At 49.0% G+C, this 24,995-nt stretch overlaps 1 protein-coding gene across 2 annotated transcripts in view; it reads right to left on the bottom strand.

The window, feature by feature from the left end:
* vamp2 (vesicle-associated membrane protein 2) overlaps positions 1–24,995 on the bottom strand; it is a 206,043-nt gene that overhangs the window by 11,819 nt on the left and 169,229 nt on the right. Inside the window, exons 2-4 of one of the 2 annotated variants that reach the window (XM_072474577.1) lie at positions 12,548–12,674; positions 6,397–6,555; positions 72–123 (exon numbers count right to left, since the gene is read on the bottom strand). In XM_072474577.1, coding sequence (XP_072330678.1) covers positions 72–123; positions 6,397–6,555; positions 12,548–12,674 — 338 coding nt within the window. Of the gene's footprint in view, positions 1–45; positions 124–6,396; positions 6,556–12,547; positions 12,675–24,995 lie in introns of those variants that run through there. The other variant, XM_072474576.1, reaches the window with a different exon arrangement.

Here is a 24,995-nt window from a genome sequence, read left to right as displayed (position 1 = left end):
TAGAGGCACATAGTAAGGCAGTTAGTATGAAACAATGCAGAGTTATCATGTATTCCAGTAAAGGTACTTACTTATAAGAACGATGATAATGAATGCACATATTGCTCCAAGTATAATCATCATCTGAAAGTATAGCGAAAAATAAATTAGTCAAGCAGTATGGGTAAACTTATCACATCCATTAAAGTTATGTAAAGTCAGATTTAGTTAATTGAATTATTTTCCAAAACACATTTTATACATTAAATTCTTTCAATTGTTAGTGATATATAAAGGAAACTGAAGGAAGAGTAATTTGTAATGTTGAATCAATAATGTAATGTGTACCTTGTTACACAGTGTTCAGAGTGCTGCAGTAGTCAACAGAAGAATGCTCACATGCAGTGGCATTGCTGGGCACTGGGCTACAGGGCCCGGGCTCCAGAAATATTTTGCTGTGCCCCGTCTGGCTGGATCAGGATCTATTTTGTTAGCCACTGAAAAATCTGAATTTAAAAGGCGAATTGGACTTATGCCTTTTAATTCCTTGATTGGTTACATTAATATAATGGCACACACGGTGGAGTGATCAACACTGAAGTAGTTCAGTCCGCATTTTCCTGCGGAATGTCATAACACGCTCTTTGAGTGGCGGAAGTACAGAGGTAGTAGTGAAATGCAAGTCACAATAGCCCCAGAGGGTCAGAGGTTGCTCTCCGCCTTTGTGAGAGGGTGAGAGAGAGAGCTGACTGGTGGTGATTTAACCTAAGGGTCAGTGCAGTGCAGGCTCAGAAGGCAGGACCTTCATGAGTAACCTCAGCTGGTATGGGAATTGAAAACCGTGCTGTTGGCTTGCTCCACATTAGAAACCAGTCATCCAGCCAACCGAGCTAACTGACCCCTTGTAGAGAGGGGCTAACCTCATCTCTGACCTTCGGGGCATGATCGATTATGACCCGCGCAGAACTGCAGAAAAGGTACAAGCAATGGAATATTCCATTTATCACTAGTTGACTTTTTGTTAAATTAAAGCGGGCCAATTGGATTACTTAATATTTTCAAACAGACAAAAAACTTTAAATAATTTAAATGGTTATTTTAAAATGTTTCTGAAATTTCTAAATGATCTGTTTATTAAAATATGTTAGACTCGTCCACATAGAGTGAGTCAAGCGTGGTTTTGCGTCACTTGACGAAGTTGTAAATCCACGAGGTAGGTGAAAAGTTGTGATGGTCACACTGTGCACAAGTCAAAATCAAAGGGAACGATATACCAACCTCATTGCGAGACTAGTAAATCTTGCAAGAGGCGTCCTGTAAGGCGTGATGAAGCTTACAAGATCTAACGAGTTCCTCACTGGGGTGAACCAGATTTGCATATTCAAGTGATCAGCTAGGCTCACTTGAATATGTCTGTGCTGGAGTATCCCCGAGGCGCGTATCGAACACCTCACCTTGGAGACCTTGGCTGGGCTCCGTTTAGTATTAGCCTCCACAAACATAGCCCAGCTATGATGGCGCTTGAGGATGAGGGAGGGGGTCTCACAGGCGATTGGGGGCCCTGGGTGGTTGGGCTCTGGGCAGGGTGGTACCCTGGCACTCCTGATGCCACTTGGGCACCCTGGCAGTGTCAGCTTGGCACCCTGGCAGTGCCACCTGGGTGCTACCCTGGCGATGCCAGTGTCCAGGTGGCACTGCCAGGCTGGCAGCACCAAGGTGCCTGGGTAGGCACCTTGCCTGTGCCAGGGATCGGGTCTGGGGGCGCCCTACCCTTATGACATAGGGTGGTGAACTTGATCACCCCTAATTGGTAAGTTGGGTGGTTGGAGACCGCAGTGAGGGAGGGGGGGGGGGTGTGTTGAGAGATCAGGCACACTGGGCTAAATCGCTGGCTTTTAAAGCAGACCAAGGCAGGCCAGCAGCACGGTTCAATTCCCGTACCAGCCTCCCCGAACAGGCGCCGGAATGTGGCGACTAGGGGCTTTTCACAGTAACTTCATTGAAGCCTACTTGTGACAATAAGCGATTTTCATTTCATTTCATTTCTTTTAAATATAGGTGCAGGAAATGGGTCAAAGTGCAGCATTCCTCACCAAGGCCCGAAAAAGAAGCAGAGTCCCATTGAATAGCAGTGTCATTCTCGGCGCTGCAAGTGCCAGGAATACCCCGCTAAACATGGCCAAAATAGGATTCTGTATTTTTTCCATGAAATCCCACCCTCAGTTGTTAATATATATACATATAATGCGCATACCGTCAATTTAAGTATTAAATAAGTTAAGAGCCCATGTGTTAAGAGTAAGATCCTGGCATGGATAGAGGATTGGCTGACTGGCAGAGAGTGAGAATAAAGGGGTCTTTTTCAGGATGGCAGCAGGTGACTCGTGGTGTTCCTAGGGGTCTGTGCTGGGACCACAACTTTTCACAATATTCATTAATGATCTGGAAGAAGGAACTGAAGGTACTGTTGCTAAGTTTGCAGATGATACAAAGATCTGGGGCGGGATTCTCCGACCCCCCGCCAGGTCGGAGAATCGCCGGGGGGGCGGCGTGAATCCCGCCCCCGCTGGTTGCCAAATTCTCTGGCGCCGGGGAATCGCGGCGCGCCGGTCGGCGGCTGCTGGCAGTGGCCCCCCTGGCGATTCTCCGGCCCGCGATGGGCCAAGTGCCCGCCCGCTCTGCGGCCTGCAGAGTCCTCGGGGGGGGGAGGGCGCGGGGGGGGGGATCTGGCCCCGGGGGGTGCCCCCACGGTGGCCTGGCCCACGATCGGGGCCCACCGATCTGTGGGCGGGCCTGTGCCATGGGGGCACACTTTCCCTCCGCCCCGGCCGCGGTTAACCTCCGCCATGGCCGGAGAAGAACCCCCCCTGCGCATGCGCTGGGATGACGCCAGCACACGCTGACGCTCCTGCGCATGCGCCAACTCGCGCCGGCCGGCGGAGGCCCTTCGGCGCCCTTTGGCATGGTACCAAGCCCTTCCGCGCCGGCCTAGCTCCCTGAAGGAGCGGAGGATTCTCAGTGGGCAGTGGGCCCAGAAGTAAAGTGAGTGAAATGCTATAAATTTATTTCAAGAGCATAAAGCATCTATATAACCTAGCTGGGTGTGCTGTAAGAAAAAAAAAAAGAAATTATAAAAGATAGAAAAGAACGAAACAGAAAGAATTTCACAAAAGGACAACATGGAAAACGGTAACAAAGGATAGAATGTCCCCAGTCACAAGCACATGCTTTACAAACAGTTCTTTTGCTTTTGGGATGTATGACAAATAAGAAATCCTACCAAAGTATATTTAACATTTAATGTGTTTATTTTTGCAGTAGAGTTAATATTACAGAGCTAAAGCCAATCTTGACATTTGAATCGCTTCATTACTTTAATATGGAACAGTAAGAAGTTTTACAACACCAGGTTAAAGTCCAACAGGTTTGTTTCGATGTCACTAGCTTTCGGAGCGCTGCTCCTTCCTCAGGTGAATGAAGAGGTATGTTCCAGAAACATATATATAGACAAATTCAAAGATGCCAGACAATGCTTGGAATGTGAGCATTAGCAGGTGATTAAATCTTTACAGATCCAGAGATGGAGTAACCCCAGGTTAAAGAGGTGTGAATTGTGTCAAGCCAGGACAGTTGGTAGGATTTCGTAGGCCAGATGGTGGGGGATGAATGTAATGCGACATGAATCCCAGGTCCCGGTTGAGGCCGCACTCATGTGTGCGGAACTTGGCTATAAGCTTCTGCTCGGCGATTCTGCGTTGTCGCGCGTCCTGAAGGCCGCCTTAATATGGAAGCAATTGCATCCAATGAGTTGATGCCGGGAGATTAGAAACATCCTGGAGCTAAGGGTTAAAGAATCACACGTACCAACTATCTGCTACATAGGTATTTATAATCTGCTGCTCATGCTTAGATTCATGAACTACATGATGTTTTTAGTGAGATGAACCTGACCAAATATAGCCTGTAAAGAAACATTTTGATTACATTTAAAATTATCTTCTATATATCCTTTAACCGATAGCAAGATGCAACTTCAGGACTATAATGAAATTTAGAAGTTTAAATGCAATTCCTTAAAAGCTGACATTTAAAAGCTGTGTTAATGCAATACCAGCAATTAGATTATTCAGTTGCGTCGAGGAGCTTTGGGTTGTGGAAGGGGATAGTGAAGGGGGAGGGGGTGGTGGATCATAGGGTGTCCCTCTATGCCGATGATCTGCTGCTGTATATTTTGGAACTGAGCACTTCAGTGGGGAGTATAAAGGAGCCGCTCCAGAGATTCGGGATGTTTTGGGGGTATAAATTAAATTTAGGGAAAAGCAAGTGTTTTATGGTCTCCCGCTGGGAGTTGGAGCGGGGTGGGGTGGGCTGCCATTTCGCTTGGCAGCAACCCACTTTAGGTATTGGGGGTGCAGGTGGCTGGGCAATGGGCAGGGCTTCGGAAGTTTAATTTCACTAGTCTGGTGGGGAAGGTGAAGGCCGACTTGCTGAAGTGGGACAATCTCCCTCTGTTGTTGGCGGGCCAGGTGCAGGCAGTTAAAATGAATGTTTTGCCATGATTCCTGTTTTTGTTCCAATGTCTGCCGGCCTTTTTGTCGAAGTCCTTCTTCAGGGTGTTGGACAAGCTGATCTCTTTGTTTGTTTGCAGAGGTGGGGGGGGGGGGGGTTGGAGCAAAGAGGGGGGGCTCTGTGGGTAAAGGTGGAGGCGAGCTCTTGTTGTAGGTGGTCAGGGTTGCGGGCGTTGGCAAGGGCGCAGCTACCGACGGTCCCAGAAAAGTACTTGGTGAGTCTAGTGATGGTGTCCACATTGAAGATTTGGATGCATTGAGATAGCACTTGGGGGCTGGATCAGAGGGGTTGCCAATTAGCGGGGAATCATGGATTCGAGCTGGGGAGGATGGTGTGAGCTTTTGGGGATGGACGAGAGGGGGATTAAGGAAATGAAGGATTTGTTCTTAGGGGACGATTCACGACCTTAGAGGAGCTGGGAGAGAAGTATGGGTTGGTGCAGGGGGACGGGTTTAGGTATATGCAGATGCGGATCTTTGCAAGGAAGGTTTTCCTGACCTTCCCGATAGCACCGGCCTCCTCGTTGCTGGAGGCGGTGCTGTCAGCAGGGGGAGTTGGAGAGGTAGGGTCATCGGTCTATGGGAGGTTGAAGGAGGATAAGGTGTCCATGGCGGGGATTAGGGTGAAGTGGGAGGAAGAGCTGGGGGTGGTGCTGGAAGAGGGCCTGTGGTGTGGTGTGTTGTGGAGGGTGAATGCCTCAACTTCATGTGCAAGCTTTGGGCTGATACAACTGAAGGTAGTGTACTGGGTGCACCTCACAAAGTCAAGGAGGACTCGGAGGGGGCGGAGGATGTCTGTGAGCGATGTGGGAAGGGCCCTGTGAACCATGTTCATATGTTTTGGTCCTGCCCAAAGCTGGAAAGGTTCAGGAGGATGGTGTTGTGGTGAATGTATTATACCAATAATCCACCATTGTATCTGTACCATGCTTTGCCCTTGTATTTGTATCTGTGCTATGCTGTTGCCCTTGTTGACTCCACCTATGGGCCATTGTATGGCATTATCCATAGGGGAACATGTTGGGGCATGTACGGGCTCTGCCCATGGCTCCTCCCCTTGAAGGGAGGTATAAAGAGCAGTCGACCTGTAGGCGGTTCTCAGTATTGGATCAGTCGCAGGCAGGCACTGTTCTAAGTTGATTAAAGCCACGGTTTACTTCTACTCTTGACTCGAGTGAATCGATGGTCGCATCAGGTGTATAGTACAATCCTGGGGGTCTTGCATGTGGATGTGAACATCCCCTATAGGCCATATTTGGGGTGTTGGACCGGCCCGAGTTGCAGGCGGGTGCAGGGGCAGATGTCTTAGTCTTTGCTTCGCTGATCGCTCATAGGCGGGTTTTGTTGGGGTGGAGGTCAGCTTCTCCATCCTGTGCCTCGGCGTGGCAGTGGGGGGGGGGGGGGACTTGCTGGAGTTTTTGTCCCTGGAGAAGGTGAGGTATGAGCTGAGGGAGATGAAGGAGGATTCTACAATTGTTGGGGTTTATTCATCATGCACTCTTTTGGGAGTTGGTTACTGTTGACTGTTGAGGGGCAGGGGGGTGGGGGGGTGGGGGGGGGGGGGGTTGATTTGGGGTTGTTTTGTATTTTGAAAATGTGTTGAATAAAATTTAATTATGCAGTGCATTCCTTATGAGGTTTTTCTTATAAACAGGGGTATTTATGTATAAATGTAGAATTACACATGTAGTATCAGACATTTACATTCAATATCTATCTTTTAACTTTCTGCCACATTGAACACTGTAGGTGTTATGATGGATTTATAGCCATTCACTGCGGTCAAATCCCTTACATTTTACCTTCAGGCATTGGGCAGTTTTATGACACTTAGTACAAACATTCTCACCTTGCAGTTTTTCCACCAATACTTCCTCTTCAGCTTAGCAGCACTTGTTTCAAATTGTGATGCTCCAGCTTGGAGTGCATCTGCACGATCATCGAGCTCTGATAGCTTCTGATCTCGCTCAAGGACTTTGTCCACATTCACTCGCATGATGTCCACCACCTGGGAAGAACAGTTGAGGAGACATTTCACAATTCCAAGCTTTTCAGTTAGGTTTAATATGCTACATAGATCTCATCATTTCAATATTTTATGGAGATTTCATCATTTTAGTAATGGATCCAAAAATCATCGTCTGGCAGAGATTTAAAAGAATAGAGAAACATTCTTCATGTAGGAATATACATGTGGATTAGATAAAGGGAGTTGGTTTACATGTTGGCCCAGAGTCCTAACATAAGGTGCATGGTTTGGATATTGCTGCCTCTAACAGGATCATAATCTGGTTGGCAAAGATATAGTTCAGATGTTTCTAAAGGGCTTGCATCAACCTGAAGGGAGTCCCATCAAAGAGAATGGAAATGCCAGCACCAGCCATGTTGGCAACTAATGGCTGTGGTTCAAAGGGGAGGCTATAAAAATCATACCTCTTGCTACCCACCTATATGTGTGGGCCATAGGATCCTTCAGGAAAATCGCAAAGGATTGTTACTACTGACAACACTTTGTCAATGACCTGTGTCAGTCGAGGAGGAGTTCAATGGCGTCTCTCGGAATGACTGCACTGCTACCACATAGTTATATAGTTCAACAGCTATTTTTGGCATGCATGTATTCCATTTCATGCATGCACTCTTGCAGTATTTGGCTATCTTCCCACTATAGCACTGATGGAAATCCCATTCTCCAAATGAGACATTAAGCTGAGGACCTGTCGGCCCTCTCAGATGGTACATTACAAAATCCGAGGGCATAACTTAAAGCAGAATGGAGGGGTTCTCCCAGTGTGCGGCCAATATTTATCACTCAACCAACACAAATAAAACAGATATCCAGTCATTTGTCGCTTTGCTTTTTGTGAGACCTCACTGAGCGCAAATCAGCTGCGGCATTTCTTACAACATTCCAAAATTACTTCATTGGCTGTAACGAAGTTTGGGACATCCTGAGGTCATCCAAGGTGCAGGCAGAAAATTGGTGACCACCAGAAAGGGCAGGCAGTCAGTGCAGGAATCCCCTGCAGTTGTCCCCCTCTCGAACAGGTATACCCCTTTGGATACTATCGGGGGGGATAGCCTATCAGGGGAAAACAGCAGCAGCCAGAGCAGTGGCACCACGGCTGGCTCTGATGTTCAGAAGGGAGGGTCAAAGTGCAGAAGAGCAATAGTCATAGGGGACTCTATAGTCAGGGGCACAGATAGGCGCTTCTGTGGACGTGAAAGAGACTCCAGGATGGTATGTTGCCTCCCTGGTGCCAGGGTCCAGGATGTCTCCGAACGGGTAGCGGGCACCCTGAAGGGGGAGGGCAAACAGGCAGAGGTCGTTGTACATATTGGTACTAACGACATAGGCAGGAAGGGGCATGAGGTCCTGCAGCAGGAGTTCAGGGAGCTAGGCAGAAAGTTAAAAGACAGGACCTCGAGGGTTGTAATCTCGGGATTACTCCCTGTGCCACGTGCCAGTGAGGCTAGAAATAGGAAGATAGAACAGCTAAACACGTGGCTAAACAGCTGGTGTAGGAGGGAGGGTTTCCATTATCTGGACTACTGGGAGCTCTTCTGGGGCAGGTGTGACCTATATAAGGACAGGTTGCATCTAAACTGGAGAGGCCTCGAGGTTTGCTAGTGTCACACGGGAGGGTTTAAACTAGTATGGCAGGGGGGGTGGGCACGGGAGCAATAGGTCAGAAGGTGAGAGCATTGAGGGAGAACTAGGGAATAGGGCCAGTATGGCTCGGAGGCAGAGCAGACAGGGTGAAGTTGCTGAACACAGCGGGTCTGGTGGCCTGAAGTGCATATGTTTTAACGCAAGAAGTATTACGGGTAAGGCAGGTGAACTTAGAGCTTGGATTAGTACTTGGAACTATGATGTTGTTGCCATTACAGAGACCTGGTTGAGGGAAGGGCAGGATTGGCAGCTAAACGTTCCAGGATTTAGATGTTTCAGGCGGGATAGAGGGGGATGTAAAAGGGGTGGCGGAGTTGCGCTACTGGTTAGGGAGAATATCACAGCTGTACTACGGGAGGACACCTCAGAGGGCAGTGAGGCTATATGGGTAGAGATCAGGAATAAGAAGGGTGCAGTCACAATGTTGGGGTTTACTTCAGGCCTCCCAACAGCCAGCGGGAGATAGAGGAGCAGATAGGTAGACAGATTTTGGAAAAGAGTAAAAACAACAGGGTTGTTGTGATGGGAGACTTCAACTTCCCCAATATTGACTGGGACTCACTTAGTGCCAAGGGCTTAGACGGGGCGGAGTTTGTAAGGAGCATCCAGGAGGGCTTCTTAAAACAATATGTAGACAATCCAACTAGGGAAGGGGCTGTACTGGACCTGGTATTGGGGAATGAGCCCGGCCAGGTGGTAGAAGTTTCAGTCGGGGAGCATTTTGGGAACAGTGACCACAATTCAGTAAGGTTTAAATGCTGGTGGACAAGGATAAGAGTGGTCCTAGGGTGAATGTGCTAAATTGGGGCAAGGCTAATTATAACAATATTAGGCGGGAACTAGATTGGGGGCGTTTGAGGGTAAATCAACATCTGACATGTGGGAGGCTTTCAAGTGTCAGTTGAAAGAATTCCAGACCGGCATATTCCTGTGAGGAAGAAGGATAAATACGGCAATTTTCGGGAACCTTGGATAACGAGAGATATTGTAGGCCTCGTCAAAAAGAAAAAGGAGGCATTTGTCAGGGCTAAAAGGCTGGGAACAGATGAAGCCTGTGAGGAATATAAGGAAAGTAGGAAGGAACTTAAGCAAGGAGTCAGGAGGGCTAGAAGGGGCCATGAAAAGTCATTGGCAAATAGGGTTAAGGAAAATTCCAAGGCTTTTTACACGTACATAAAAAGCAAGAGGGTAGCCAGGGAAAGGGTTTGCCCACTGAAGGATAGGCAAGGGAATCTATGTGTGGAGCCAGAGGAAATGGGTGGGGTACTAAATGAATACTTTGCATCAGTATTCACCAAAGAGAAGGATTTGGTGGATGTTGAGTCCGGAGAAGGGTGTGTAGATAGTCTGGGTCACATTGAGATCCAAAGAGATGAGGTGTTGGGCGTCTTGAAAAATATTAAGGTAGATAAGTCCCCAGGGCCTGATGGGATCTACCCCAGAATACCGAGGAGGCTGGAGAGGAAATTGCTGAGGCCTTGACAGAAATCTTTGGATCCTCACTGTCTTCAGGTGATGTCCCGGAGGACTGGAGAATAGCCAATGTTGTTCCTCTGTTTAAGAAGGGTAGCAAGGATAATCCAGGGAACTACAGGCCGGTGAGTCTTATGTCAGTGATTGGGAAATTACTGGAGAGAATTCTTCGAGACAGGATCTACTCCCATTTGGAAGCAAATGGCCGTATTAGTGAGAGGCAGCATGGTTGTGTGAATGGGAGGTCGTGTCTCACTAAGGTGAAATCACACGGGATCAGGGGTGAGCTGGCAAAGTGGATACAGAACTGGCTAGGTCATAGAAGGCAGAGAGTAGCAATGGAAGGATGCTTTTCTAATTGGAGGGCTGTGACTAGTGGTGTCCCGCAGGGATCAGTGCTGGGACCTTTGCTGTTTGTGGTATATATAAATGATTTGGAGGAAAATGTAACTGGTCTGATTAGTAAGTTTGCGGACGACACAAAGGTTGGTGGAATTGCGGATAGCGATGAGGACTGTCAGAGGATACAGCAGGATTTAGATTGTTTGGAGACTTGGGCAGAGAGATGGCAGATGGAGTTTAATCCGGACAAATGTGAGGTAACGCATTTTGGAAGGTCTAATGCAGGTAGGGAATATACAGTGAATGGCAGAACCCTCATGAGTATTGAAAGTCAGTGAGGTCTAGGTGTACAGGTCCACAGGTCACTGAAAGGGGCAACACAGATGGAGAAGGTAGTCAAGAAGGCATATGGCATGCTTGCCTTCATTGGCCGGGGCATTGAGTATAAGAATTGGCAAGTCATGTTGCAGCTGTGTAGAACCTTAGTTAGGCCACACTTGGAGTACAGTGTTCAATTCTGGTCTCCACAGTACCAGAAGGATGTGGAGGCTTTAGAGAGGGTGCAGAAGAGATTTACCAGAATGTTGCCTGGTATGGAGGGCATTAGCTATGAGGAGCGGTTGAATAAACTCGGTTATTCTCACTGGAACGACAGAGGTTGAGGGGCGACCTGATAGAGGTCTACAAAATTATGAGAGGCATAGACAGAGGCTTTTCCCCAGGGTAGATGGGCCAATTACTCGGGGGCATAGGTTTAAGGTGCGAGAGGCAAGGTTTAGAGTAGATGTACGAGGCAAGTTTTTTACACAGAGGGCAGTGGGTGCCTGGAACTCGCTGCCGGAGGAGGTGGTGGAAGCAGGGATGATAGTGACATTTTAGGGGCATCTTGACAAATACATGAATAGGATGGGAATAGAGGGATACGGACCGAAGAAGTGTCGAAGATTGTAGTTTAGTCGGGCAGCATGGTCGGCACGTGCTTGGAGGGCCGAAGGGTCTGTTCCTGTGCTGTACTTTTCTTTGTTCTTTGTCCTTTGAAAGGAGCAATACTAATGCAAATCTTTTTCACTTGCCTGTCAAATGGCCATGTACACTTTCAGAATTACTTCCTTCAATAAGAACCTCGACTGTACAATCTGCTTGACAACTCCTTCCATGTTCAGCAGCAATGATGCATAACTCTGTCTTTACAACTCTGTGGGTATCACCCTGATGTACATGTCATTCTATAAGTGTCACCACCTCAATGTGTGCCACTGGCTTTAAAAAGGAATAGGAGGTGGACCAACAAAATTGCACCCCCCCTTTATTCCTGGAAATGTTAAGGCCTTGGAAATGGTCGAGAGTGCGGCTCTCGAATAATCCCAAGTGTAAGAGCCCTTACTTTTCAAGACCGACTGAGAGAAGTGGGGATTTTCCTGCTGAAAAAGCTAACACTTCAAGGGGTTATGATTGAAGTTGTTGAGATAATGAATGGATTAGAATTTGTTTCAGTGGATGTCCTTTAAGCTCCACACGCAGGGAAGGAGTAAGTGGCATCAATCAGTCCCACTGTTGAAAAGTTACATTTTCCTCCTTTTACTATTGCAAGCACACAAAAAAATAGTGTCAAGTATTAAACAGGAAACCAGTGTCTCCCTCACTCTGGACAAATGGAATCAATTGTGTATTTTGAAGTGTAGGCTTTAAATATCTGTGTATTTGAAACTGAATTTTGCAACAAGATTTGAAAATACATATGTTCTAAAATGCATGGACCCGAGAGACCTTTATGGACCAGAAGCAAAAGTGCTGAAATTATTTGCAAATTAACGAAAAGTAACTTGGATTTTTAATGTCGGAAAACGTCCGAAGGCTCTTCAAAGAGTGCCACATGACTAGATTTTGCACCAATAAAATGAAGGTATTGCAACACGATGTGATTGTAATCTATTTGTATGGTCCATGTACATCTCCTTTCTATATAAATTGATTGATTCAGAGTTGATAATAGTTTTTGCAGCAAGATTGGTTATTGTCAGATTCACTAACTCATATGGAAACATAGCGCCACCTAGTGGCCGACTGACAAGTTGGAGAATGAAAGATTTTGGGCCAAAGGAATGGAGCTCGTTCATTACTTTGGAAATACAGTGTTCAGTCCCAAATACTGGGAAACTGAGAGTTATTTTATATTTTAAATCATAGGTTTTTGGGGGAGGTGAGACTGAGACTATAGTTAAAGGCTGTGAAAATGTGCACATTTATTTCCAGGTGGTACTCAGACTAATCACACCCTATAATCTTTTTGCGTTCTCATCCATACCTTGGGAAGAGCCATGTTTTAAAGTGATTGTAAAATTTCCTTTTAGCACACTCAGAGAAAAGAAAACTCATTCACCTGACTATAGTTTGTTTTAAAACCAGCTTCCTAATGCAATTCCTGAGTGTGACATCTTGGATCAGCTGTATCGAATGTCACCAGGTTTAAGTTTCCTTTTTCAGAACCCAGCCACAGTACAATGGGACCTACCTCATCAACCTGAGCCTGTGTTTGCTGCAGCCTTCTGTTGCTGGTGGTGTTGACGGGTGGCGTTGGTCCTCCATCGTTTCCTGGTCCTCCCGCAGCAGGAGCAGCAGCAGCTTGGGATGGGGCGGACCTACAAGCCAAAGTAAGACAGATCTCTAGCTAACCATATAATGCGTCAGTGAGCACATCAATTGTACATTAAGTTCCCACTACTAGCAGTTGAAGTATCAGTCCTTGAAAGGGTAAGTGTAATATACTGCAGAGGACCCACGGGGCGGGAATGATTTTCTTCCCCGTTCTTCTATCTCAATTAACCTCTCTATAAAAGGTCAGCCAGTAAGGCACCGACCATAGAGAGAGGAACCCGGTAGGTTTACTCAGTGTGGACTCTCCGTGGCCTTATTAAAGTAAGGCTCTGCTGGCAATAAGGGGTCGGCCAGTGGGCAAACTGATGATGTATTGGGGGCATTTTACAATGAAGGGAGCAGTGAGCCAAAAGGTGGTCACAATGCTGACCAGCGTAAGCCTCATTGCTGGGCACGAATTATTATAAAGTGCAATGCTGGAATTCTCATTTATCTGAGGAGCTGTACCATACTTACTCAAATTATCACAAACCCACTGACCGAGACTGCTGAAGTTCATTTCTTAAGTTTCAGCTCCAAAAGTTGACTCCAAAGTTGTTTTGGCAGTTTTAAAAGGGGCATTGACAGTTAGGAGTAGTTTGGCCTTTAGCATTCATCACTCTCACTCTGCCACATGCTGGACACGATTTAACCAAATGGAATAAAGTCCCATAGCGAGTTTGTTTAGCCGTGTGTTTCCTGGCGCTCAAGCGCTGAGAAACACCCCGTTATTTAACCCCCCCCCCCTGCGGTTAGATAGGCGTTTAGTGGGGGATTCATGGCCTAGGCCACACATCGCCTTGTTTTCTGCACTGAGGATGCCAGAACGGCATCCCGATATCTGGAGCCTCCGGCTCCCAAAGCACGATAAGGGGGCCCCCAAACCCCCCAACATCTACATAGGGCACCGCTAGTCTGATTGCCAGCTTGGCACTGCCAATATAATACCCTGGCAATGTCCCACCAGTGGGCAGTGCCACATGGACATCACCAGTGTCAGGGTGCTCAGGTGGCACCAGCAGTGCCAGGGAGAAACCCTGCCCAGAGGGCATATACCTGGAGGATATAGCCTCTGGGGGACCCCACGAGTGCAGTTTTGTGTGTGGAGACCAGTACTAAACGGTGCTCGTCCAAGGTCTCCGAGGCAAAGGGGATAGACCCCAATGCCTCAGGTGCCTCGAGAAACTGCGTACTAAAATGTGAGTAGCTGTCTCGCTCTAATGTGCAGATTTGCCAAAAAGTGACCCAGCCCCCAATGGGTGGGATTCACATCACGACATCTCACAAGATTGCGTTAGATCTTGCGAGGCGTTGTGAGCGGTGTTGATCCCGCGGATGGGGTTTCCTGGCTTCTATTGGCCATGTTGCACTGTGGCACACTGTCCTTCAGGTGCAATGTGGCCAGTAAATCGCGCCCACTGTATCTCTGGAATGGGAACAGCATTGACCAGAGACTTGAAGCAAGATTATTTTGTTTTGAGGTCGGGGCCCCCGACGCTGTTGGCATTCTTCTGTTGGTCAAACATATTCTAGGTTGAAAGAGTTTTCAGAGATAAATGGGCTTAAACTTTTAACCAAGAGTGGTTAACTTCAGATGCTCAAATCCTTGGGCTGGCTTCTCCAGTCACCCAGCCGTGTGTTTCTCGGTGGCGCACCTTTTGCTGGTGGGGGGTGGGGGGGGGGGGGGGGGGGGGGGGAGATATTATATTCCCACTGCCTGTGAATGGGATTTCCCATTGAAAATACCCAACACCACCATGAAACCCATGGGGGGGGGCACTACCACTGGGGAAAATGAATCGCAACGGAGAATTCCGGCCCTTATCTATTTTTCAGGTAAAATGATTCTCACACAATAATAACTTATATTTATACATCACCTTTGACATAATGAAAGATTCTGAAGTGCTTCACAGGTGTCTTATGAAGCAAACCATGACAAAGAGACACATTAGGAGATAATAGCCCAGATTTTGGATTCTCAATAGTGGCGAGCACAGGGGTGTTTGTCACTACTGAAAGTTGGAATGGCTCTGTAACTATAGGGCATGCACTGGTGCTGAAAGCCGGAGTTTGCCCCACACCTCACTAGGCTCCAGAGAGTCTCCAATGATGCTCCCGCTTGTGTTGTCTTGTAAAGTGGCAGGGACTCATACTTTGTCAATCTAGGCAGGTGCCCAGAAGCTGGGTCAAAGAGGTAGGTTTTAAGGAGTGTCTTAAAGGAGGGAGAGAGATGACACAAGATATATGAGTTGACAATAATAATAATCTTTATCAATAATCTTTACAACTCAACAACCAGGAACACTACAGACAGTTACCCCAGATCCGACCAAGGAACACACTCGCCAATTCAACAGACTGATCAAGACCTTAGATTCAGACCTTCAGAGCACCCTACATGTTCTCATCCCACGTACTCCCCACGTTGGAGATCTCTACTGCCTCCCGAAAATACACAAGGCCAACACGCCAGGCCATCCTATCATATCAGGCATTGGGACCCTGTGTGAAAACCTCTCTGGCTGCATCGAGGGCATCTTGAAACTCATCGTACAAGGAACGCCCAATTTCTGTCGCGGGGTACGATGGACTTCTTACAGAAACTCAGCACCCATGGACCAGTTGAACCAGTAACATTCCTCGTCACAATGGACGTCTCGGCACTCTACACCAGCATCCCCCATGACGACGGCATTGCTGCAACAGCTTCAGTATTCAACACCGACAACTGCCAATCTCCAGACGCAATTCCGCTTCATTCTGGATCACAACATCTTCACCTTCGACAACAAGTTCTTCATCCAGATGCACGGAACAGCCACGGGGAACAAATTCGCACCCCAATAGGCCAACGTCTTCATGCACAAGTTTGAACAAGACCTACTCACCGCACAGGACCTTCAACCGACGTTATACATCAGATACATCGATGATATTTTTTTCCTTTGGACCCACGGCGACGAATCACTGAAACGACTACACGATGACATCAATAAGTTCCATCCCACCATCAGACTCACCATGGACTACTCTCCAAAATCAGTTGAATTCTTGGACACACTCCATCAAGGACGGTCACCTCAGCACTTCGCTTTACTGCAAACTCACGGATAACCTCACGATGCTCCACTTCTCCAGCTTCCACCCGAAACACATTAAAGAAGCCATCCCCTATGGACCAGCCCTCCGTATACTCAGGATCTGCTCAGGCAAGGAGGAGCGTAACAGACATCTACAGACGCTGAAAGATGCCCTTGTACGAACGGGATATGGCGCTCGACTCATCGATTGACAGTTCCAACGCGCCACATCAAAAAACTGCACCTAACTCCTCAGAAGACAAACACAGGACACAACTGACAGAGTACCCTTCGTCATCCTGTACTTTCCCGGAGCGGAGAAACTATGACATCATCTTCGCAGCCTTCAACACTTCATCAATGAAGAAGAACATCTTGCCAAGGTCATCCCCACACCCCCACTACTTGCCTTCAAACAACTGCGCAACCTCAAACAAACCGTTGTTTGCAGCAAACTACCCAGCCTTCAGAACAGCGACCACAACACCATACAACCCTGCCATGGCAATCTCTGCAAGACGTGCCAGATCATCGACGTGGGTACCACCATTATACGTGAGAACACCACCCACCAGGTACGCGGTACATACTCGTGCGACTCGGCTAACGTTGTCTACCTCATACGCTGCAGGAAAGGATGTTCCGAAGCGTGATACATTGGCGAGACCATGCAGATACTGCGACAATGGATGAACGGACATCGCGCGACAATCGCCAGGCAGGAATGTTCCCTTCCAGTTGGGGAACACTTCAGCAGTCAAGGGCATTCAGCCTCTGATCTTCGGGTAAGCGTTCTCCAAGGCAGCCTTCAGGACGCGCGACAACGCAGAATCGCCGCGCAGAAACTTATAGCCAAGTTCCGCACACATGAGTACGGCCTCAATGGGACCTTGGATTCATGTCGCATTACAGTCATCCCCCACCATCTGGCCTGGGCTTGTGAAATCCTACCAACTGTCCTGGTTTGAGACAATTCACACCTCTTTAACCTGGGATTACCCCGCTCTCTGGATCTGTAAAGACTTAATTACCTGCAAATGCTCGCATTCAAAGTATCATCTTGCATCTTTGACTTTGTCTATATGTATGTTTCTGGAGCCTACCTCTTCATTCACCTGAGGAAGGAGCAGTGCTCCGAAAGCTAGTGATCTGAAGCAAACCTGTTGGACTTTAACCTGGTGTTGTAAGACTTCTTACTGTGCCCACCCCAGTCCAACGCCGGTATCTCCACATCAATCTTTATTAGTGTCACAAGTAGGCTTACATTAACACTGCAATGAAGTTACTGTGAAAAGCCCCTAGTCGCCACATTCCGGTGCCTGTTCAGGTACACAGAGGGAGAATTAAGAATGTCCAATTCACCTTACAACACATCTTTTGGGACTTTTGGGAGGAAACCGGAGCACCCGGAGGAAACCCAGGCAAACACGGGGAGAACGTGCAGACTCCGCACAGTGACCCAAGCCAGGAATTGAACCCGGGTCCCTGGCGCTGTGAGGCAACAGTGCTAACCACTGTGCTTGATTGATTGCTCAATTACTGGTATAGTAAGTTTGGATATTTTCTGCACCCTATCATTTGTCCCTTCTCGGTCTTTTGGTTAAGATTCGACATCAGATCAAGTCCAAGATGAGGTTCAACGCTTTTTCTTGACAGCTTGGATCTTGTGTAGTCTCTTATGGAGACCATGAATTGGATTCAATTTGAAATTGAATTGGTTTTTGGAGCAAGCAATGAGATGGATCAAGGGCGTGGCCTGCCCACTCTGTGCATTGGCTTTGTAACTTTAAGAATTGGGCAAATCAAAAATTTGAATTTATCACTTTCCTACATTATTTACTGGAGGCATGTTGCTTTTAAAATGCATGAAGGGATAGGTGGTGAATACAGATTTTTCTGCCAGAAAGGTTACTATGGCTCTGCTCTGAACGACATTGTAAGCTTATTGATAATATGACGAATAAAATGTGCAATGTATCTCCAATAATTATAACAATGTGCACCACTAGAGAACACTCCAACCCACTGAGGGTTCACTATCCAAAACAAGGTTTTAGAGGATAAGATTTGCAATCTGTAGGTGGTAGCTATTATGTTAATGCTCGGATGAAAATAGTTTAATTTTGGTTAAATAGTTGAAATACCATTTTGTACTTGGTGAATGTATTCACCTAATGCATAATGCATGTCTGATACTGTAACCTATGACCTGGAAGTGGTGATACGAGCTGCTTCCAGGTACTGTACTGTAACCCCGGTGGGCTCCGCCTCTAGCTCCGCCCTCACTGGGGCCATATATAGACCGGCCGGTATATCAATTTATTAATCATAGACAGCACGATGGAAGCCGCTCTAAAGCCAGACAGGCTCGAACTCGATGCCCGCGCGTCCGAAGCCAAGGAGATATTCGAACATTGGCTTTGATGCTTCGAGGCCTACCTCAACTTCTCCACAACGCCTTTCACGGAGACCCTCAAGCTGCGACTCCTCCACGCTCGGGTGAGCCATCGAATCTCAGTAATGATCGAGAAAGCGGTCACGTACGAGGCGGTGGTCGCAACCCTCAAGGCACACTTTGTGAAGCCCGTAAATGAGGTGTTCGCCAGACACCTCCTCAGTACTCGCCGTCAACGCGCCGGAGAATCGCTGGACGAGTATCTGGAAACCCTGACTCTACTCGCGAGGAACTGCAGCTATCGAGATGTGACGGTGGAGGAACACATGAACTCACAGATCCGGGGCACCTACGTGGCGGGGGTCCGCTCGAACTACATCAGGCAGTGCCTGCTGGAAAACGGGATCTCCGACCTGCGGGACACGGTAAAGCTAGCTACCTCGCTAGAGGTGGCCTACCAGAACCTCAGTGCATTCCCCGCGGGCCTGGCAAACCCCACGTGGACACCCTCATCACGGCCCCCGTCAGACCCGACTATGTCGCAGGCCTGCGCCGCGCGTCTGCCAGCCCAGCCTGGGGAACTGCAGTGCTATTTCTGCGGCCAGGGCCAACACCCCCGGCAGTGTTGCCCAGTCCGCACAGCGGCGTGCAGCGACTGTGGGGAAAAAGGGGCACTTCGCTAGAGTCTGTCTGGGCCGACCTAAAGCTCAGAAATGGAAAACGCACCAGGCCCAACCCAGGGACTCGCAGCCCCACAGACCCCGCAATGTGGCTGCGTGCCTGCCCGGAACGCCCCCGTCAGATGCGTCATCAGCATCGTGCGACTCGTGGGGGCCGCCATCCTGGTCGCCGGCCCCAACACCGACCGACACATGCGACTCATGGGGGACGCCATCTTGTGATTCCACCGACCTCACAGGCTACGCGCAGTTGGGTGCAGTCACTCTCGACCAGTCGCAGCCGAAACAGCTGAAGAACTCCATGATGGTCGTCCGGGTCAACGGGCATGAGACCCCCTGTCTTTTCGAGTCCGGGAGCACGGAGAGCTTTGTCCACCCCGACACGGTAAGGCGCTGCTCCCTCCACACCTACCAAGCCTCCCAAACAATAATCTCCCTTGCCTCCGGGTCCCATCGGTTCAGATCCGGGGGTACTATATCGCCAATCTCGCGATGCAGGGCACAGGAAATGCTCGTTTTAAGCTCTACGTCCTCCCCCACTTCTGCGCCCCCCTACTGCTCGGATTGGACTTTCAATTAATCACTGAAGCCTGACCTTACAGTTCGGCGGACCCTTGGCCCCCCTCACGGTATGCAGCCTCGCGACCCTCAAGGTCACCCCCCTTCACTCTTTGCGAACCTCATTCCTGACTGTAAGCCCATCGCCACCAGGAGCAGGCGGTACAGTGCCCAAGATATGACGTTCATCAAGTCGGAGGTCCAGCGACTGTTGAGTGAAGGGATCATCGAGGCCAGCAACAGCCCCTGGAGAGTGCAACTGGTGGTCGTCCGGACTGGGGAAAAGAATCGGATGGTTGTGAACTACAGCGAGACAATTAACCGGTTCACGCAACTGGATGCGTACCCCCTCCCCCGCATAGTGGAGATGGTCAACCAGATCACACAGTACCGTGTGTTCTCAACGGTCGATCTGAAGTCGGCCTACCACCAGCACCCAATCCACCCGGAAGAGCGCCACTACACGGCCTTTGAAGCAGCCTGACGACTCTTTCACTTCCTCAGAGTACCCTTCGGCGTCACTAACGGGGTCTCGGTCTTTCAGAGAACGATGAACCAAATGGTGGACCAGTACGGTTTGCGGGCTACATACCCGTACTTGGACAATGTGACCATCTGCGGCCATGATCAGCAGGACCATGAAGCCAACCTTCAGAGGTTCCCCCAGGCCGCCTAATCCCTCAATCTCACATACAACAAAGAAAAGTGCGTGTTCCGTACTACCTGACTAGCCATCCTTGGCTACGTCGTGGAGAACAGAGTCCTAGGGCCCGACCCTGACCGTATGGGCCCCCTGACAGAACTCCCCCCTAAACTCAAGGCCCTAAAACGATGCCTGGGACTGTTCTCATACTACGCCCAGTGGGTCCCCAACTATGCGGACAAAGCCCGCCCACTTATTCAAACCACCAGTTTTCCCCTGACGGATGAGGCCCGCTCGGCCTTCAGCCGCATCAAGGCCGACATCACCAAGGCCGCAATGCACGCGGTGGACGAGTCCATCCTCTTTCAGGTAGAGAGCGATGCGTCAGACGTCGCACTGGCCGCCACACTCAACCAGGCGGGCAGGCCAGTAGCATTCTTCTCTAGGACCCTCCACGCTTCCGAAATTCGACTCGACTCGGTCGAGAAGGAAGCACAAGCCATAGTGGAAGCCGTGCGGCACTGGAGGCACTACCTAGCCGGTAGTAGGTTCACCCTCGTCACCGACCAGCGGTCGGTCGCCTTCATGTTTGACAACGCACAACGGGGCAAAATAAAAAATGACAAAATCTTGAGGTGGAGGATCTAACTCTCCGCCTACAATTGCGATATCAAGTATCGTCCTGGGAAGCTCAACGAACCCCCAGATGGCCTCTCCCGCGGCACATGCGCCAGCGTGAAAGATGACCGACTTCGGGCTATCCACGATGACCTCTGTCACCCGGGGGTCACCCAGCTTACCCACTTCATTAAGGCCCGCAATCTGCCCTTCTCCACTGAGGAGGTCAAGGCAATGACCAGGGACTGCCAAGTCTGCGCGGAGTGCAAACCGTATTTCTACCGACCAGACAAGGCCTGCCTGATAAAGGCCTCCCGGCCCTTTGAGCGCCTAAGCATTGATTTCTAAGGGCCCCTCCCCTCCACCAACCGTAATATATACTTCCTCACCGTCATCGATGAGTACTCTCACTTCCCCTTCGCAGTCCCCTGCCCCGACATGACCTCGGCCACTGTAATAAAGGCACTGCACAGCATCTTCACACTGTTTGGTTTCCCTGCCGATGTCCACAGCGACCGGGGCACATTGTTCATGAGCGATGAGCTACGTCAGTACCTGCTCAGCAAATGCATCGCCTCGAGCAGGACCACGAGCTATAACCCGCAGGGAAACGGGCAGGTGGAGAGGGAGAATGCGACGGTGTGGAAGGCCATTCTTCTGGCCCTCAGGTCTAGAAGTCTCCCGATTCCCCGCTGGCAGGAGGTCCTCCCCGACGCCCTCCACTCCATCAGATTACTCCTCTGCACAGTCACAAACGAGACCCCTCACGATCGTTTGTTTGTCTTCCCCAGGAAGTCCATCTCCGGTGTCTCGCTTCCATCTTGGCTGACATCTCCGGGACCTGTCCTTCTCCGGAGGCACATGAGGAGCCATAAGACCGACCCCCTAATTGAGAGGGTCCAGCTGCTCCACGCCAACCCCCAGTACGCCTACATCGCGCACCAGGATGGACGGCAAGTTACGGTCTCCCTATGTGTCCTGGCGCCAACTGGTTCCCCTGCCAACGCGCCCCCCTCCCCGCTGCCTGCCGCCACCCCAAGTGCCCCGTACGCTCCCCTGGGTCTTCTGTATTGTCCCACGCCGCCATTGCCGCCACCCATCACCATCTGCCTACCTCCACACCCTAACCGTCTCCGACACGCCAGACTGAGGCTCAAGCTCCAAACACAACGCCCTGGAGTCACCACCTGCAACAACCATGCCCGCCGCACCACTAGAGCTGAGGAGGTCGAAGAGAACGATCCAGCCTCCAGATAGACTGACTATGTAATGACCCCACATCATCCCCGCTGGACTTGATTTTGTTAACAGGGGGTGAATGTGGTGAATGTATTCACCTAATGCATGTATGATACTGTAACCTATGACCTGGAAGTGGTGATACGAGCTGCTTCCAGGTACTGTACTGTAATCCCAGTGGGCTCCGCCCTCACCGGGGCCATATATAGACCGGCTGCCTGTGGGCGGCATTCATCTGTACAACCAACTCTGGCTCGGCAAGTTCATGATTAATAAAGCCTAATATTCACTCGCTCTCTCTGTCTCTTGGTGAATTGAAGGCATATCACGTACAAAACAGGCAGTAGAAATGTCCAGCTATATATGAGACATTTTATTGAAAGAATATAAACGAGTCTTCATATCAGCATCAAGCTGTTCCTGAATCCAAGTTGTCTGAGCTTCGCTGGGAAAACCCATAGAAATATAAATCCCACCAACAGGGGGCTACAAAGCCAAGAACTCAGGATGATGAGTTTTCTGCTATCATTCTGCTCTTTGATTAGATTTACCCTTTTACTGATACAGCTGAGGTGTTAAAACAGGAGTACAGGAGACAAGGTTTAATTTCAATTCATTGGCAGCCACTTCACTCAGTCCATGAACAGCCAAACATCACCCCTGAGTCACTGACCGACACTGCCCCATCATCCAGCAACACCACCCTTTTAAAATTCAACCCTTGTTTTCAAATCTCTTTGTGGCTTCACCCCTCCCTGTCTCTGTAATCTCCGCCAGCCCTGCAACATTCTCAGATTTCAGCGTTCCTGCAACACTGACCTCTTGAGCAGCCTCGATTTTCATCCCTCCACCACTGGTGGCCATAGCATCGGCTGCTAAGATCTTAAGCTCTGGAATTCCCTTTCTATGCTTCTCTTTCCTCCTTTAAGAATTTGACCAAGACGATCATGTCACAACACAGGACATGCACTCAAAAAGACCTATGACCTATACTGGTCGAGGAGGTCGGGTGAGGGGAGGGGCTAGCTTTTATAGCACCTGAAAATGGGTGAGGGGATTGCAAAACACGAGTAATCTGCATGTCTTCATCGAAATGCAGGAAGCACTTTATCTCTGTGCTCCCTACTCAGTTAAATGATTGTAAGATTCAGCCAGCGCTAAATTTATAACTTTCTATGACCACCTCCTAAAGCATTGAGCCATGTGATTGGGAGAGGTACTGGCAGGTGTTCGGAATATGAATCTGTCCTGGGAAGGCGTGAAAAGTGACAGAATATAGGAGGAGCCAGCTCCAAGGCTTTTCGATGCTGCACTGGAGTTTTGGTGGAAGAGGTGGTGAGAAGGTGAGATGCCTTGTTTCTACAGAGGGCATGAGGCCTTCCAGTCACAGACACAGTGGGAGCAGACAGCTGTGGAGGCCATTAAGGAGTCAAGCTCTGAGGACCTCAATGCAGCACTGCATGAAGCTCAGTATCTTCACAAGTGTGGCAAAGTGAGTGAATACATCTTCAAATGCAATATCCTACCAATGGCATGATTAGCCTCAGAGCACTGCTCAATTCAACACACCCTTATTACTCACCTACAGACAATCTCTATGGGTGGAATGTTTTATATTTTCTTCTATTTGTTGGACAAGGTGAGAAAATTGGTGGAAGATGGACCCCCCACAGGATACCTAATCTGGGAGTCGGGCCTTCATCTGCATCCCTGCATCATTAAGGGAATAAAAATTAGGTTCATGTCATTCTCTGGTGGATTTTCCGACCGCCATGGCAGAAGTTCCAACTAAATTCACGTTGGTGTGAAACAGCTTTCTGGTCCTCCCACCACATCCTCCCATCATGTCCATCATCAAACACGCTGGCGGGTGCTTGGGAGAATTCCGACCAAGGTAGCACAGTGCTTAGCACTAGTGCTTCATAGCGCCAGGGTTGGGTCACTGTCTGTGTGGAGTCTGCACGTTCTCCCCATCTCTGCGTGGGTTTCCTCCGGGTGCTCCGGTTTCCTCCCACAGTCCAAAGATGTGCAGGTTAGGTGGATTGGTCACGCTAAATTGTCCCTTAGTGTCCAAAGGTTAGTTGGGGTTATAGGGCTATGGGGACAGGGTGGAGGTGTGGGCTTAAGTGGGGTGCTCTTTCCAAGGGCCAGAGTAGACTAGATGGGCCTATTGGCCTCATTCTGCACTGTAAATTTTATGATTCTATGATCCACCCAATGGTTTCAGTCTTCTGATTTAATCGGAGAATGTTCAGCTCACCGAGCAGGCAGACAGCCAGATTTCTGCTCAACGTGGAAGGAACCTGATCATATAAAGAGAGTGGAGGATTTCGGCGAGATGCTGGTGAGGTAAAGTTTTCAATGTACAGCTGTCACAGTGAACTCCCACAGAATGAAGGCATTGTCACTTCTGCCAGGATTCTGGGCATTAATTGGCATGGTCACACATCAGTTGAGGCAGTGGAATTAATTTGGGTTATGGTATAAGGCAGAATTGACATGCAATGCTCACAAGACCACGTGTGTGCATTCAATGGGATTCTGCGGCAAGCAATTCTTTAAAAAAAAATTTAGAGTGCCCAATTCATTTTTTCCAATTAAGGGGCAATTTAGCATGGCCAATCCACCTATCCTGCACATCTTTGGGTTGTGGGAGCGAAACCCACGCAAACAAGGGTAGAATGTGCAAACTCCACATGGACAGTGACCCAGAGCCGGGATCGAACCTGGGACCTCGGTGCCGTGAGACAGCAGTGCTAACCACTGCACCACCCTGATGGTTGTTTGATTGTACAAGTTAGTAAACTCTGACAAGAAAGAACAAAATGTTTGAAATATAGGCCATCGACACAACAGTGGATGACAAATTGGGGAATGCTGCAAATATTTCCAGTTCCATCTGGGAGGAGCAGATGTATAAAGGCACATTCACCTTCTCGGTCATTAGCAATGCTTCCTTCCACTGCCTTGCTCTGAGCTTGCAGTTACGACTGAAGAAGGTGGAAGATTAAAGTCAGGATATCTTTACTGAAGGTCCCACATATTATCCGCTGCTGAGATCAGGTAGGAAAATTGCTCCCTGAACACCCTGAATGGGTATGGCCTCCTGC

This window comes from Scyliorhinus torazame, chromosome 14 (assembly GCF_047496885.1).
Source record: "Scyliorhinus torazame isolate Kashiwa2021f chromosome 14, sScyTor2.1, whole genome shotgun sequence".
In the NCBI taxonomy this organism is placed as follows: Eukaryota; Metazoa; Chordata; class Chondrichthyes; order Carcharhiniformes; family Scyliorhinidae; genus Scyliorhinus; species Scyliorhinus torazame.
Note: the sequence above shows the minus strand (reverse complement) of the source record. Positions and strands in the feature narration are given on the sequence as shown.